The sequence below is a fragment of the Denticeps clupeoides genome, chromosome 14 (genome assembly GCF_900700375.1).
Source record: "Denticeps clupeoides chromosome 14, fDenClu1.1, whole genome shotgun sequence".
NCBI lineage: Eukaryota > Metazoa > Chordata > Actinopteri > Clupeiformes > Denticipitidae > Denticeps > Denticeps clupeoides.
The window spans coordinates 19,946,479-19,963,899 of NC_041720.1; the positions used below are offsets into that span (position 1 = coordinate 19,946,479).

At 44.3% G+C, this 17,421-nt stretch overlaps 2 protein-coding genes across 11 annotated transcripts in view; both read left to right on the top strand.

Annotated features, from left to right (window-relative positions):
- The window catches only part of LOC114802932 (E3 ubiquitin-protein ligase RNF19A), a 25,824-nt gene extending 14,512 nt beyond the window's left edge, over positions 1–11,312 (top strand). Inside the window, exons 6-10 of one of the 2 annotated variants that reach the window (XM_029002086.1) lie at positions 5,029–5,191; positions 6,450–6,564; positions 8,303–8,434; positions 8,901–9,156; positions 9,681–11,312. In XM_029002086.1, the coding sequence (XP_028857919.1) occupies positions 5,029–5,191; positions 6,450–6,564; positions 8,303–8,434; positions 8,901–9,156; positions 9,681–9,876 (862 nt within the window). In that variant the 3' untranslated portion in view covers positions 9,877–11,312. The remainder of the gene's footprint in view (positions 1–5,028; positions 5,192–6,449; positions 6,565–8,302; positions 8,435–8,900; positions 9,157–9,680) is intronic. The other variant, XM_029002087.1, reaches the window with a different exon arrangement.
- A 288-nt stretch (positions 11,313–11,600) lies between these two features.
- The window catches only part of LOC114803377 (low density lipoprotein receptor adapter protein 1), a 40,634-nt gene continuing 34,813 nt past the window's right edge, over positions 11,601–17,421 (top strand). For all 9 annotated transcript variants that reach the window (XR_003751906.1, XR_003751905.1, XR_003751907.1 and 6 more), the window contains exon 1: positions 11,601–11,808. Coding sequence is in view for 5 of the 9 variants with exons in the window: in XM_029002904.1 (XP_028858737.1) it covers positions 11,724–11,808 (85 nt within the window). In the remaining 4 variants the exon portion in view is untranslated. The remainder of the gene's footprint in view (positions 11,809–17,421) is intronic.

Here is a 17,421-nt window from a genome sequence, read left to right on the forward strand (position 1 = left end):
ACTGCATGTGTCAACAGGTTGTGATGTGTTGTTTACTCATCTTGTTAACCTTCTTGAGAGTGGGTAACACTGCGAGCTCACCAGGATACTCTCACTGCTCTGAGTTATCAACAAGGACTGTGGGAGTGGAATGACAACCATGAAACTTAGGGATGCCAATAACAGTGGCAGTGCCACCTGGGGGTAAGAACATACGTTTGGCTCTGGCAAGCCATACAGTCCTATTTTCCATGTTTGCAACTTCATTTGGAGACTGTTAAAATTTCTAATATGCATCTTTAATCTCAGGATGCACGGTCATAGTACACAAGAAATTCTCTCCACCTTTCAGATTGCGTGAGTTGAACAGTTTTCACACAACTGAACTTTAGCATGAGATCAGTGGCATTCTCAGTCATTCCAAAAGCTGTTTCAAGAGCAAATAATCATTAGCAGTGGCTCGGGGGTTACTAACTCACAAGCATCTAACAATATCTGCAGCTGGCTCTTTAAGACCCTCAGATATTCTGTTTCTTTAATGAATCTACACACTTCAACTCATCCAGCATATGAGCTGTTTGATATCCCCCATGCTTGATATTCCTGTTCTCCAAGTGGAGTGGGTTTTGCCCCAGAGAATATACGAAGTTTGCGATTTGACTGATTTTCAGGTGGTGTGGCATGACACTATTCAACCAGAGATTATATTGCATTGACTAGCTGAGTATTCAGATCTACAGCAGAAGAAGATGGTGATGCAGAGGTTAGCAAGCCCTTCACATCAATGAGCACCTTGCCTTCACTTGCAAGGAATGTCAGCAGTTTTGTCTGTAAAAATTCTGGACGAGCTCCCACTTGTAACCCACCCACTAAACCAACTTTTATTATGACAAGAATTCCCAGGACCTGATACCAGAGTTACCTACATAACCTACAAGGGAGGAGTCTAATGGGAAGTTACAAAACCACTTTTGACCATAGGGTTATGATCTTGTACTGATTTATAATCTAACTCAATCCTCATGTAACAGTATTTCTCATCTCACACCCCCAAATAAAAAAATTAGACATTAGACAAAATGGAGCACAATGCAAATAAAAGAAAAACACATCAATCACAGGTACAATGGTAACTGTATGCAACCAACTGAACATTTATTTCCCACAGTTATCCCCAGGGGAGAAAACTAACCCACACCACATAACAATTTAATAAAAGGAAAATTAAATACCCGCAAATGTTCCACTGTCTACATCACGTCTATCGTTGCCACGCTTGTTGGTATGAGGGACCGTTTAGGAAATATTTCAGACTTTTGTTACACAAACACATGTGAAACACATACACATTCACATATGAAACTGACAAGCCTCGTCCTCCTGCCGGCAGGACATGTCCGAAACACCTCCCCAGGGAGGCGTCCAGGAGGCATCCTGACCAGATACCCGAACCACCTTAATTGGCTCCTCTCCATGTGGAGGAGCAGCGGTTCTACTCTGAGTCCCTCCCGAATGTCTAAGGCCCAGCCACCCTACGGAGGAAACTCATTTTGGCCGCTTGTATCCGCAATCTCGTTCTTTCGGTCATTACCCAAAGCTCATGTCAATAGGTGAGGATTGGGACGTAGATAGACTGGAAAATCGAGAACCTTGCTTTCTGGCTCAGCTCCCTCTTCACCACGACAGATCCTCACTCATGAACAACACCCCGAGATATTTAAACTCCTCCACTTGAGGCAGAACCTCAAGGCAGATCCGGATTTGGCAAGCCACCCTTTTCCTGTCGAGAACCATGGTCTCAGATTTGGAGGTGCTGATCCTCATCCCAGCCTCTTCACACTTGGCTGCAAACCTACCCAGCAAGAGCTGAAGGTCAAAGCCTGATGAAGCTAGGAGGACTACATCATCTGCAAAAAGCAGAGACAAGATTCTCCTGCCACCAAACTCAACACCCTTCACACCACGGCTGCGCCAAGATATTCTGTCCATATAGTTTAACCGGTGATAAAAGGGCAACCCTGGCAGAGTTCAACCGTCAATGGGAAAAGGCCCGACTTACTGCCGGATATGTGGACCAAACTCACACTCCTCTGGTACAAGGACTGAGTGGCCTTTCACAAAACCCCATTCTCCTGGAGTGCACCCCACAGGGTGCCCCTGTGGACATAAGCCTTCTTTAAATCCTCAAAACACACGTGGATTGGTTGGGCAAACTCCCATGCCCCCTTCATCACCCCAGCAAGGGTAAAGAACTGGTCCACAGTTCCATGGCCAGGACGAAAACCACATTGGTCTTTCTCAATCTGAGAACTATCGACTGGACCCTCCTCTCCAGTACCTTGGAGTAGACCTTTCCAGGGAGGCTAAGGAGTGTGATCCCCCTATAGTTGGAACACACTATCTGGTCCCCCTTCTTAAAAACGGGGACCATCACCCCAGTCTGCCACTCCATTGGAACTGCCCAGATGTCCACACAATGTTGCAGAGACGTGTCAATCACGACAGCCCTACAGCCATGAGATAACAAGGATGGATCGGGGCTCTGCCGCTGTGTAGCTGTTTGACTACCTCAGCAACTTCTGCCCCTGAACAGTGGATACCCAGGTGTCCCAGCTCAGGTTCCTCTTTTGAATGCACGTTGGTGGGATCGAGAAAGTATTCCTTCCACTGCTCGACATCAGCAGCTCCCCATCCCCACTGTAAACTGTGAGCGAGTTGCTGCATTCCTCTCCTGAGGTTTGCCAGAACCTCTTTGGAGCCTATCGATAGTCTTTCTCCATGGCCTCACTGAACTCCTTCTTCAGCATGACTGCTCCCCTAACCTCTGGTGTCCACCAGCAGGTACGGGGGTTACCGCCATGACTGGCACCGGCCACCTTGCGACGACAGCTAGCAACAGCCGCCTTAACAATTGAGGAGCGAAACAAGGTCCATTCGGACTCAATGTCCCCCACTGCTTCGGGATGCGCGCAAAGCTCTGCCAAATCTGGAAATTGAAGTCCATCTTGACAGGTTCTTCTGCCAGGCATTCCCAGCAGACCCTCACTATATGTTTGGGTCTGCCAGGTCTACGTGGCATCTTCCCCTGCTATCTGATCCAGTTCAACACCAGGTGGTGATCATTTGACAGCTCCGCTCCTCTCTTCACCCGAGTGTCCAAAACATATGGTCGCAGGTCAGATGATACGACTACAAAGTCAATCACCGACCTGCAACCTAGGCTGCTCTGGTACCAATTGTAGCAATGGGCATCCTTATGTTCGAACATGTTGTTTGTTATGGCCAAACTGTGGCTTGCACAGAAGTCCAAAAACGAAACACCACTCAAGTTCATATGTGGCGGGCCGTTCCTCCCAATCACGTCCCTCCAGGTCATGCTGTCATTGCCCACATGAGCGTTGAAGTCCCCCCAGCAGGACAATCGAGTCCACAGTTGGGGCACTATCTAGCACTCGTCCCAGGGAAACACTATATGAAACACTCAGGTGATACAGGTGAAATGGACACACACACACACACACACATATGAGACACTCACACAGATACAGGTGAAATAGACTTTTATGTAAAAAACAAAAGGCTTCAGCATTAAACTTAAACAGTGTGTTAAACGCCCATATAGCATTAGTGAAGCTTTTCACATGCTCGTGTGAGTGAAAACTTTTCAGTATAACCGGAAGGCATTTAACTATATCTGGAAGGTGGTTCTATAGATTCTTGTGTGACCCGATTCAAACAGGTAGCGACACCACTCTCCCTTCCTGACAGAAGCCTCTCTGTCTCCCGAGCGCCGCTGCGCTACCAGCCACACTCATTTGTTTGTTACTTAACTCATTCCTGTGAGTTTGGGCCAGTTCTTCACGGATGCACATTGCGATGTATTGAGATGATACAGAGATAAAGAGAAGGGAGAGCGGAGTCGATACCTGATTTGGACTGCGCATACATGAAATGCCATTACCGCTTTGAATCAAGTCACCACACAAGAATCTATAGAACTGCCTTCCGGATATAGTTTTCACTTACATGAACATGTGAAAAGCTTCACTAATGCTATATTCTGTATATGGTTTAATTTTTGTTTGCTACATAAGAGTATATTTCACCTGTATCTGTGTGAGCATTTCATATATGTGTGTGCAAGTTTTCAGTAGTATAAATGCATGCTTGTCAGTTTCATATGTGAATGTGTATGTGTCTCACATGTGTTTGTGTAACAAAAATCTGAAAATTTTTCTTGATGGCCCCTCATATGTTGGAGCTCAAAATGGCGGACAGTACACGTGTTGTGTCTACTCACAAATTCCTCCAATACTGTACCCACGAACCGCTGCTCTTCTGCCATCAGCAAAAGATTCCTTTCATCGCTGCAGTCCTTGCTGTGTCCTTACAAATCAGAAGTCCCAGCTCCTCGCGTTGTCCCAGGCCCCAGCAACCCTGTGCAGCTCAGCTCCGCGCCGTCCAACCGGACCTCTGCCGCGCACGCTCTCCTGCACAGTTCCTGCTACTCGACCAGGAAGCTGGAGAACATTTCCCGGGCAGGCCACTTCACCCCGTATTAAGTATTAAGTATAAATACATTTATTTATTAAATACAATATTTATTCTGTCATCTGGGTGTGTATAAAAGATCAAATTATGCCCATTTATGTTCTTTTATTTTACCAGCCGTGGATGGGGTCAATGGGACCTGAGACCATACCAAGATGACTGACTAAATTAGGCAGTTGGGTTTAGAGCCAAACTGGTTTGAATACATCAGTGCATTGTGGATTGGCTATGGATATTGGTGCTGTGACTGTCATTCCAATGAGCTTAGTCATGGGTTCTCAAACTGTGTGTTGTGACCTGGCATTACTGGAGAATAAATGAAGAAATGTGTTCATTGTGTGTTCATTTGTTGAGACAGTGGGACATTTTAACTCATAAGACCAAAAGCAAATGAATAAAGTATTGTATAGTTTGGTTACATGAATTATTTATGGAATCTTTCTCTTCGTGATGAGTTCTATTTTATGTTGATTTTGATATCATCTTCTTTCTCACCAGTCCCTCAGGTTGCACCTTCTGGGGTAAGAAGCCATGGTCACAAACCCGGAAAGTTCTCTGGCAAGTGGGCATGCTGCTTGGGGCACCAGTGGTCATCTCCCTCATAGCGGGTATCGCAATCCCTGTCATCATTGTGGGCATCCCGATCTACATGGGTCGTAAGGTAGGCAGCACTAATTGGATTGCTGAATGTTGAGTTCAATCAGGTGAAAAGGTGCCAATAGCTGTAAGCTATGAGTAGCACTGTTGTTTATGTAAGTGCTTTTAATACATTATGTGTTTTAATTATGTACACCAATTAGCCTTAATATTAAGGCCAATAACAGGCAATGTGAATAATGTTATTTCTCTTGTTACAGTATTACTTGGCAGAGGGTGGAAAATATTAGGCAGCAGTGAACATTTCTTCTATGATGTTTATGTGTTGGTGTCATTGGTGTCATTTGTGTCATTGGTGTCATTTGACAATGATGGCTCGGTCATTGCATTTTGACAGTCTGCAGTGGTCCATGGAAAGATAACCAGTGAACTGGTGACAGGGTTGTGGGGAGCTCAGACTGGACCAGGTGACTGAAAAAGTCATAAAGGTGTCAGAAGACACATCATAGTTTGTTGTGTATGGGGATGCTTAGCACCAGCAATGGGCATGTGAGCATAAGAAATGCACCATGGAGCAATGTCCTGTTTGAATCATAAATCAAAGTGTGCTTAATAAAATGTCATGTAACCTGTGAGTTTATATGTTTAATAAGACATTGTAGATCTGAATGAATGAAATGTTAAAAAAACGTTTAATATAGTTGAATGTGCTGCAAAATCACACAAAATTTATCAATGAAAATCAAATTTATCAACCCATGAGATTTGGATTTAGAGTCACACTTAAAATGAAAGTGGAAAAGCACACTAAGGCTAATCCATCTTTGTTGTAATGTCCTTAAAACAAGTTAAAATGAGGCTCAGTAGTGTGTGTGGCCTCCACTTGCCAGTATGACCTCCCTACAAGGCCTGGGCATGCTCTTGATGGGGTGGCAGATGGTGTCCTGAGGGATCACCTCCCAGACCTGGACTTAAGCATCTGCCAAATCCTGTGGTGCAACGTGGAATTGATGGATGGAGTGAAACATGATTTCCCAGATGTGCTCAATTGGATTCAGGTCTGGGAATGGGTGGGCCAGTCCATAGCATCAATGCCTTCATCTTGATTATGCAATTGATTGTCAATCAGTGTTGCTTCCCAAGTGGACAGTTTGATTTCACAGAAGTGTGATTGACTTGGAGTTACATTGTGTTGTTTAAGTGTTCCTTTAATTAATTTTTTTGAGCAGTGTATTTCAGCACAGAAGAAAAAAAAACAGGATGTATTGTATCAATGATATTGCTTCTCATATATTATCATATGTTCATTCTTGTTTTTATAGGTCCATGGGCGTTGCAAGAAAAACAACATCTCAGGAAGCAAGCACTACTTGACCGTGGCCAGTGGGGTCATGATGTCTGTATTCGTATCTCCAGTCATCGCAGCCATCACTGTGGGTGAGGGAATGATCCTTCTATTGCTGGATTGGGTTTCTCCAGTTATGTAATCAGCTGAGTACAAGCCAAACATAACTGATAGCTACAGCAGGATGGCCTTTGTTCAAGGCAGCACGTGTAAAAATTCCTCTGGCCATACAAGATCAAAATGTTGATGTGTGGGAGAGTTGGATTTGTTTGGCCACATGCAAGGGCAGGAAGTAACCAAAGTGAGGGGGTACATGCTTCTGTAGTACATGTTAATCTGCGGTGCCAGGCCGAAACTGCTGAGTAGGACCAAAAGTAAAAAAGTCCTTCCAGTCATTCTGCAACAGATTGCCACCAAACCTCACAAGTTTTTTTTCTAGTCATGGATGATGACCAGTAGCCTCTGTAATGGGTGAGTCCCTGCCCTGTGCACAGTATCATGGGATGGACTCTGCTGGCACAAGCCAGGATTGATGGTAGCGCTCACTTTTTCTTCTCTGGACAATTATTTTTGCAGATGCCCCAAATAATCGGAAAGGGGCTTCATCTGAGAAAATGACTTTACCCCAGTCCTCAGAAGTCCAATCCCTGTACCTTTTGCAGAGTATCAGTGTGTCCTTGATGTTTTTCTTGGAGGGAAGGGGCTTCTTTGCTGCCCTTCTTGACACCCGGCCATCCTCCAAAAGTATTTGCCTCACTGTGATGCACTCACTTCTGCCTGGTGCCAATCCTGAGCAAGCTCCTCACAGGTGGCAGCCCGGTCCTGCAGCTGAATTATCTTTAGGAGACGGTCCTGGCACTTGCTGGACTGTCTTGGGCATCCTGAAGCCTTCTTCACATCACTTGATCTTCTCTGCTTGAAATTTTCGATGATCCGATAAATGGTTGATTTTGGTGCAATAGCACCAATATCATTGCCTGTAAAGCCCCTTTTATGCAATGATGACTGCATGTGCTTCTTGTAGGTAACCATGATTAACAGAGGAAGAACAATGATTTCAAGCCTCACCCTCCTTTTAAAGCATCTAGTCTGCTATTCTAACTCAATCAGCATGAAAAAATGATCTCCAGCCTTCAACACTCACTTGTGTTAACAAGAGGAGCACTGAAATGATCTCAGCAGGTCCTTTTGTGGCAGGGCTGAATTGAAGTGGAAAGGGTTTTTTGGGGGATTAAGTTCATTTTCATGGCTTTGCAATTCATCTGATCACTCTTCATAATATTCCGGAGTGTATGCAAATTCACATAATAAAAACGGAAGCACCAAACTTTTGTTAATTGTGTAAACTGCTATTTGATTTAATGAATCTTGCACAACATAAATCTCATTGAAAGTGGCATTGCCTGGTTTGCGATGCCTGTTGCCACTGCAGTGTCATACAGTGGAGTGCTGTGAAGGACTGCCTCTGCCTCCTCCCACCCCCAGAGACCCTTTGAACAGTCAGCGGTGCCAGGCTCCCCTTGCAGACCTGTGCCCCATGGCACCTCCTTGCCCTGCCTTCCTAGAACAATGCTGCTGTGTTGCAGCTCAGTGTTGCAATCCTCAACCATCTTCTCTCTGCTGTTCTTTTGTCTCTTGTATACTCACAAAGAGTCTCATTCACACTTTCAGGGTGTAAATATGGCCAGTCTCACTTGCTGGTGTTCATTAAAAAAATTCTGTTCAATTCTTCACTTAATCCTGAATTTACAGTAATTTCTCAGCAGATCAAACACCCCCTCGCTCAACTTTGTTCATTTTTGGATGTGTCTAATTTTCTGTGCAATGCAGGTGTGGGCGTGCCACTGATGTTGACTTATGTATACGGGGTCGTCCCCATGTCACTCTGTCGGAATGGGTGGTGTCGGTCACGGAGTGAACGCCCTGAGTCACAGAAGATCCAACTGGAAGACCTGGCCAGCTGTAAGTATACTAAAGTGAAAGTGAAGTGATTTTGAAGTGTCACGGTGTCCTCTGGTGTTAATCCCTCACCCTTGGTGAGCAGTGGGCAGCCATGACAGGTGCCCAGGGAGCAGTGTGTGGGGATGGTATCTTGCTCAGTGGCACCTCAGTGTCCGTTTCTTTACCCGCTAGGCCACCACATCCCCCATGCATGAAACACCTTCGTGGTCCTCCAAAAGGGAGTGAATATGTGCTAATAAGAGGGGTCAAGGTATCTGTAATATGGCTGACAGTCTATATTAGATTATTAATAAATCCCTGATGTTGAAGGTTTAAATACACTGTCTGTTGAATGTTTTCCCCCCTGACTGTATAAAACACAGTAATATAATAGTCTGCACTGTAATATTGCATGTGAGTTTTGTGCACATTCTCTTTGAGCTGATGCTTCTGACCTTGTCTGACAAACTTTCAACTTCTCTTGAAGATCTTCTCTTCTCTCATGTAGTCAGTGGACAGCCCAACCTGTCTGCTGCTGATGCCAGTCTGCAGGAAGTCAGCATTAGCGTTGAAGAAGTGAGTGCATTGCCTGGCACCAGTGCTGTATTAACGGAGTGTGATGAAAGTCCTGAGATGACTGAGTGCCTACCCAACAACCCTATTACTCCTGAGGATGACCAGTCAGACAATGTGGTCCCTGAGGCTGAGCGTGTCTTCAATAGTAGCCAAACATTTGCCTTGCGGTATGATACATTTAATGTTTCATTTATCTCTAATCATTGTATTACATTAACTGTTAGGCCCAATCAAAATCAATGTCATGCAGCTGACATATCCACCTCATGCCAGTTATAGACTGCTAAAAGTTTCTGAGTGTCTGTGATTAAAATTAATTGAACACATCACAAAATTAACAATTGTTTGACTACACATCAGTATGCTGTATGTCCTTTAAGAATTGAGTGTGTGAACATTTGGTAATTAGTAAAAGTCTAGCTTGTAACAGCCAGAAAACATGGTAGTAGCCTAGAGGTTAAGAAGATTCAGGTTCAAATCCCAAGCACAACCATTGTGTCCCGGAGCAAGACACTTAAACCTGGGACTGTACCTGTAACTACTGATTGTAAGTCGCTCTGGATAAGGGCATCCGATACTTGCCATACATGTAATTGTAAATGTGACTCTGAAACCTGACATTAGAATGTAGACATGTAATTGATATGATCGAGTATTTTCATAATTTAACATGCTATTGTCATGGCCACAGGGAGGGTACCAACATTGAGGTTCGTGTGGAGATTGAGGCTCAACCCAGAGGTGGACGCCATCCTAGCCTCAGTAGTGTCCTGTCCAGCAGGAGCCTTTCCTCAGAATCCCTCAACCAACCCCATGAGCGTCACTGTGCCTCCCAGCAGGTAGGGGCCACCAAGCCCCTGCCAATCAGTGAGCCGGAAACAGTCTGAGGCCCAAACCATGCTGCTTTTGACTGTGCACCTAGGTGTACCAGGGTGAAGAATGGACGGAGAGAGGGACTGAAAAAAAAACAAAAGGGGAGGTGAATGAGGCCAAACTGAAGAAGAAACCGAAGGGCAGCTCCCAACATCGCACAAGACATCACCCGTTGAAATAATATTTCTTTTCAAATGACCAAGAGCATGTTTCTGAACTAGTTTGAAGAGTGTTTTAGCCTTTTGTTTTTATTTTTAAAATGTATTTTACTGAGCCATTTGCCTGTCTGGGAGCATTTATTGATTAGCCCTGCTGTTACTAGCTACACATACTGTAGGCCATAGAACTTATCACCCAGAAGGATTTCAGAGATTGAGAAGAAGGGATTTGTGCCGGGTTCTGAACCTCATCCAACATGATGCAATTAAACCCCACCATCATTGTGAAAATCCAATGCTTCCTTGGCCGGAACACTACAGACGACCACGTTAACAGGGTTTATTTGGCTCTCCCATAATGCCGTCTCTGTGGTGTTTCCTTCTTTTTAATTATGCAAATCTTTTTACGCAAGAGCCGACAGTGTCCCCTTTCTGTCCCCAGTCTGAAATCACTATATCCTAAATGTAGCGCTCATTCAAAGTTCACTTTTAAGATCGCCTTTAATCAGTTTTTATTTCCAGGGCTTCACTCTGAGGACTGCAGCACGTCTAAGTAACACTGCCTAAATAGTTTTATGATGCTTTGGTTTATCTTTATGATCAACTGTTTCTTGCATGGACTGGCCTTGTGCTGATTGGTGGAAGATGCAGAATTTTTTTCAGATTAGCACGAGAGGGCTTGCATTTCTTTACCTCACTGGTGGCTGTAAAAAAACTAAGGCCCCTTTCCCACTGCAGTATGGTACAAAAACCTTTCTTCTAGGACACCAATTGGTGGTGGTAAAAAAGACTTATTAATCAGTAAACACACAACAGGATTGTTTGCTTGCTTCTTGTAATCTTCATTTTTGTCCAGTACGAACACAGTTCTAGTACCAGGTAACTTTGTTGCAGCGTTTCTCTGAGATTTTCATGTAATCAGCCTGGATCCTCCACCTAACTCCGCCCACATTATAGTTATTTTTTTATAATGTGAAAAATTATTGATTAATTTAGCACCATTTCAATATATAGGACCTAATATACCATACCACAACAATGCTGTAGAAAGGAGGCTGTGGCTTCAGTACAGTAGTTGATCATGCTATGAAGCAATAGTCATGCCACCAGCAAGGACAAAACATACAGATATACTCTGCATTCCAACACTGGGCACCAAAGGACTAACTCAGCATGCCAGCTCAGACTTCCACTCTCATAACATGCCTATGTGAAAAGTTGGAAATAACTATAAGCAGTATGGGAACTGGCGCATTAATAAAATTTCCATTAGGAAACCTGGACCTGAACAAGTCTTGTGTATTGTGTTTTATGTTCTGTGTTGTGCTATACATTTGCCCTGTAATTATCGGCAAGCAACTACAGAGGGCGCTCTAGGACAGTTAATAGTGATCAAATACACTTACACACACTTACCGCGAAACCAATCAATAAATAGTGAACTTGGCTATTTCTTATTAATAAATACAAGCCCGCGCATTCAGAAAACGACGAATTAACCTGAACGCCTGAAGTATCTCGGACCAGTGACCGTCGAGCCAATCAGGAGCGCCAGGCAAGAGCCGAGTGGGCGTGGCCTCGGAGGCACAAGCCAGCCGCACACCTTTGCGCGGAGACTACAGGGTTAACTCGCTCTGCGGTGCGCGGTGCGTGGGGGAGCGCAGCTAGGGTCTCCGGCGGGTAGAAGCGGGATCATCGGCAGCATGGACGCGTTAAAATCCGCCGGTAGGGCGATCATCAAAAGCCCCGGAGTCCCGCGCCACACATGGGGGACCTCCAAACACGAAAGTAAGTGTCCGCGATCATTCATTTCATCCTGTCAGTTTGTTCATGAGGTGACGATACTGGCATTTTTCGGCATCACGAGAATGCGTGCATTAGTTTGCATGGGTTATAATAATAATTATCAGTAGCATGGCTACATGATCTTATTATTTTATATGCAAATATTTTGGCTCATAATGCGGCTCTGGGTACCCAAGTGCGCTCTTATGGTTACAGTATCCATTTTATGCCCAATTTTGTGATTCAATATCAGTTTTATTTTGAGAAAATTTAACAAGAACAATAAACTCAATACACTGTCTGTGCGGTTCTTACTTGAGAAAAGATATCAAGATTGCAGTTTTATCAAATTTTTTCAGGGACTAGAATGTGACCCATTTAAATCTTGAAGCTAGAATGAAGTCAGGTCACAGTTCACCCGGGTGAGATTTTATCATTTTGGTGACTGACATCTTCTTCATTGAAGCGTGATCTGCAGAACCTTCATGCATGGAACCTCGATACTGGGAACCTTACTACAGAGAACCAGAACATGATTTCTGCATGTGGGTAGTCTTGAATTTATGTTTTTTTTCAGGGGAGATTTACACAACTGACTATTTTTTTCTGGCTGTATTAAAACACAATGACACATGCATCTAAACCAGAGACCCTTTATGATTGAAGAGAGATTTTTGACACAAATAACAACAAAATATTCCATGATGTACACATATTATTAATTTAAGATTATTAAAGGTGATATATGCCCTAATTTTACTTGATCCTCGGGAAGGCTTGTTTTAACATTTTTATTAAGGTATTGTTAGTGAGTGGGTGTGGCCAGACAAATATGATCAGGAATATGATCGTGTTAAGTATAGATTAATAGTGGCTGTGCTGGACTTATCAAAGCTACAATCAATACATTCTGCTATTATATATTACACATTGCATGTTAATTTATAGGAGATATCCATAAACTGTACTTCTGGTGGACTGAACCTAGATTTGTCACAACTCTACTCAACAGTACCAACAAGGTGGAGAATAAAGGAATTCTATTTCTGCCTTATCATGAAATGATTATTCTGAATAAGCAGCACTCATGTATATTGTACAGGATGCACACTCTTTGCTTCTGCCCTCCCATCTTATTCTCTGTGTGATGAAGCGAGTTTGTCAGCTCTGTGTCTCAGTCTTCCTTCGAGGAGAAAGTGGGCCAGGAAGAGGGTCACTGCACTGAAGGACTGGAGTGCCATCACTAGTGACAGGTGGTGAGGGTCTCTTTAGCCCCTGGCAGAGTGCTCGGTCATGTTGATGTGTGGGAGGCCATCTACTGGGGCCTGACTCAGGAGCTCAGCAGCTCCTCCTCCAGCATGTCTGAGGTCAGAGGAGAGCCAATGAGCACAAGATGGAGATAAATAGGTGTGAAATGAGTCACATTAATTATTGAATTATTGATATTATTGTCTACTGATTTTTACATTTTTATATATGAAAGGATTAAGGGCTGATGAATGAAGAAAAATGAGGTGGAGTGAACCAGGAGGTGGAGGTACAGTTGAAGAATCAGATTGTTTAATAAAATCTTTGTAAGCACAAGGATGAAGAAGTGTACTAATTTTCACAGATTTTCAAGAAATAGGGTTATGTGCAGAGCTGTTGTAACTAATCGGTGTTAATGATGATGAACCAGAAGCAAGATTAAGGAGAGAGGTGATGATCAGTGAGCACCAGTTGGGTTTTGTTGCCTGAAAAGAGTACAAGTACATTGACGGTGTCAAATGACAGGGTGCTTGGAGAAGAGCTGTGGTTGTAGGAGGAGGTCAGAGGTAGTATGCAAAAGTGGTATAGTCCACAACTCAGATGCTGAAATAGGACGGATGACGAGCCACCCCCCAGAAAGGCTGTCTATTGGTGTCACAAAGTGTATGAGATTGAGGGTGGTGTTGTCCAGGCATCGAAGGTGCATGCTGTGTGAAAGTGTGGTGTCTCTCCTCTGGGCTGGTGCTCTTCTAGGTGTGGGAGAAGAGAGGTGTCGAAACAACCCACAGGGCCTCCTTTTATCTCTGCTAAAACCAGTGCTGATGACATGGCAGCCGCGACGGATCAGCAAGCCCACAACACAGGTCCTGAAATTGGACTGATGACCGCTCTCTCTGCTTATGATGAGTTCTGGCGGTCATTCGTCACGTGGGTGGGGTCTCTTGTTAATATGCAGATGCTGAGCCTGGCACTGTGGTGACTGATTTTATTGATTGGTCTGTTGTTTCTGGAAATACATTTTGAAAAAAAAACAAAGAAATGAGTATTGATTTTTGAACAAAGTCTCAGCCAGGTCTGCCTGTATGACAGTACAAATATCAAGTGACTATACTTGATACCAGCCTGGTGTGTCAGCTTTTTCTTTTTCAGATGCTCAGAAGTTTGACAGATTCTTTATAGAAATGTTTTATTCATGTTTTATTAAGTCTGGTTTTATATTCACTTTCATTTGTTGGTTTGAGTCTCTTGCTTTAAACAAATAACTTAGAGACTAAATGGAATTGTAAAGGTGCATGGGAAAATAATAGGTGGAAACCCTAGAGACCCCTCATACCACTACAGAGTTACAGAGGCACAGAGAGGACCAAAGCTGTCCTTGGTGACAAAAATCGGAAAGAGCTTTTGCCATCTGGTTGTGGAGTACCAATGTGCAAAACAAAAATAATTCCAGTGTTCTTTTGTCCTATTTAGAATTGGCCTCATCAATAGTATTTTATAGCAAATGACCTTAACCTTGTAGTGAAAATAGGGTGCGGATGGAAGAGACCCTGGAGAGGTTGAGATAAGCTCTAGAGAGGAGAGGAATGAAGGTCAGTGGTTCTAAGACTGCATACATGTGTATGAATGAGGGAGAAGAGTGGTGAAGGGAGTAGGTTAAGTAGCAAGAGTTGAGACCTTGGGTTCAACATTTCAGAAGAGTGGGTGGGTGTAGAAGAACTGCAGGAGTCATTTGTGACAGGCGGGTTCCAGTAACAGTGAAAGGCGGGGCCAGGTATATATGAGGGGGCAGACAGAAATGTGAAATGGTGGCAACGGATGTGGGAAATGGGTGGGTGGTGCACTCTGGATAACTGTTTTTGTCATGTAAAAACATTTACCTTCATTTGATGGCCTATATCAAATATATTCTCACTATTGCCAGTATGAACAAAACTAAAATAGGGTTGGCATAGTTGAAAAAATTCTGCATCTCACAGCATTGGGGTGGAAAGTGTGCATAGTGGTTTGGAGGAATAGAACTGTGAATCTGTGAGAACATGGAGGCTGAGCATATTTAAAGATAATGAGGATATCTGTGATTGTTGTGGAGGATCTGTTAATCCTTCTGGAGTTGGTGGGCAGGTCTTTGAAATTCCAGACTTGTTTTCTCAGTCCAATGAGATCGTCCGCAATATTGTCGCTAAACGAACATATACACAGAGATCAAATAATGAAAATGAAAATAAATTTCAAACCGTTTCTTGTTCTGTGCTTGGATAAAAGTGAATTGCTGATAATCTTGTCAAATAATGAGGTTCTTGGTAAATTAAAGGAATATTAAATGTCTTTTTTTTTTGCTTTTTCTCTGTCTTGCACAAATAATTTTAGATGCATTTTTTTTCATTGAGAAATAAATAATCATATCTTTCTTGCCTCCCCCATTGCAGAATTAATCAGAGCTCAGTGGGGACCCTGCCTTAGCACGTCTCTCTCTCTGCCTTTGTATTTACGTCTCTCACTCTCTAAGAGCTGAAATCCTGCTGGAGAGTAGACACCCCGCTGCTGATCCCCAGCAGGTTATGAATAATAGAGAAGCATTGGATTTTTTCTTTTTTCTTTTTTTTGCAAGAGGAGACGGCGAGAGCAGGATGCTTATCTCTTGCCAGACATAACACAGGGTGAAGGTGGATAGGAGCAGAGGAGGAAAATCACACCACCAGTAGATAAACTCAGAGTTTTTTTTTTGTGTATCTGTAAACATCTATGGATACTGTCCTTGCCTCTGAGAAATGAACTCTACTTAATATTTGGTTTATAGTGGTTTCTCCAATGCTTTGAATGTTTTGAGTGTTCATGTGATTATTCAGGCCTTAACATAATGACAAAGAATAAAAAGTGTCACGGCTGGGTGCAGTTGGGGCCACAGCCTGCAGCACTCAGCCTGACAGCAGGGCTCTAATCATGGACAGGTGCCACTGATTAGGGCCCTGTTAGGAAGGAACCGTTTGGCAGCAGGCTGGTGGTAGTTTATGTTCCTGGCCCCATGCATCTGCGGATTTGTTTTTATTTGTTTCCTTTATTTTGGCCCTTGTGCCATTTTCTTTGTGTCCTTGTATAATCATTGTTTCCAAGATGTCCCCTCTCTGTGCTTCCTTTCCCCGTCAACCCATGGTCGTGAGAGAATGCAGCAGCCCAAACGAGACCTCCGGTCGTGGTGAGTGTGGGCAACAGCAAGGTCCGTGGGGTCGGGGCGCTCCGCACCAGGATGAGGATACAACCCCTGCGACCAGATAGAGAGATGCCATCTGTTGGCGGAGGTTGCACCACGATGCATGTTGGACCCCGCGGTGATCACGGACACCCGGAAATGGGGTTCGCTGTGGTTGAGTGGTTGGAGGGACAGCCAGGAGGATGAGGTGACCAGTAAGATGGTGGAACAGGGCGATGGGGAGTTGCCAAACCTTAACTGCACTGCTGAGCTTGCCTCACTGGGAACTCATCCCTCCAGTTCCGGTCCTGGACTACACACCCCTCTGGCCAGTTATTCCCCAGTAGGTCAGTAGCGCAGCACCAGCACCCTCGCCAGCTGCAGAGAGTGCCCTTTCTCCCAGACAGCCACCAGTACCATCTCCATGCACCCGCCTCCCACCATCTACAGGTTTGCTGAGGGAACTGCCCACTGCTGCCACCCTCCAACACACACCCCCAACCACCTGCAGAAATGCTGGTGAGCAGGTTGGGCCAGGCGTGGACCTGGGTCTGCCTCCAGAGGTACTGAGCGCCACAGAGTGGCATGAGGATCCAGCCGGGACGGGCAGGAAGAGGGCTTGCTCATCCCAACGGATGCCAACACTGACAGAAGGGGTATGCAATGACGGGACTGTGAGTCACCTGATTATCGTCACCTGGTTATCGGCCCCTGGGTGGTCTGGGACCTGCTGGAGGCTGCAGCACAGGCTCAGAAGGCACCTCCTTGTGGTATGGTAAACAGTCCCCGGGTGGTCTCTCATTCTCCACCTCCCTGCATGGTGGCATCATGGTGGTTTGGGATTTGAACCCGCAACCCTCCGATTACATGTCCACCTCATTGCCCCACATTGCAAGTCTTTTTTAATTGAGCATTTGGATGTGGTGGGCCCACTCACTTTTTTACAAGCTGTGCATATCCAATCCTATTTATTAATTCATCAGTGCCTAAACGAATGAATAAATCGTCATACATTTAAAGACAGAAAGTTGAAGCAAATTCTTATGTGGGTGGCATGTACAGATCAAACATTGTTTTGGTGTGACAGAGAGGATGAAGGCAGAGAGAATGAAGAACTGACCCTTAGGAACAGTGCCTGAAGGAGGTGATTTTCAAACACAGCAAATGTCTCAAAATGTGCT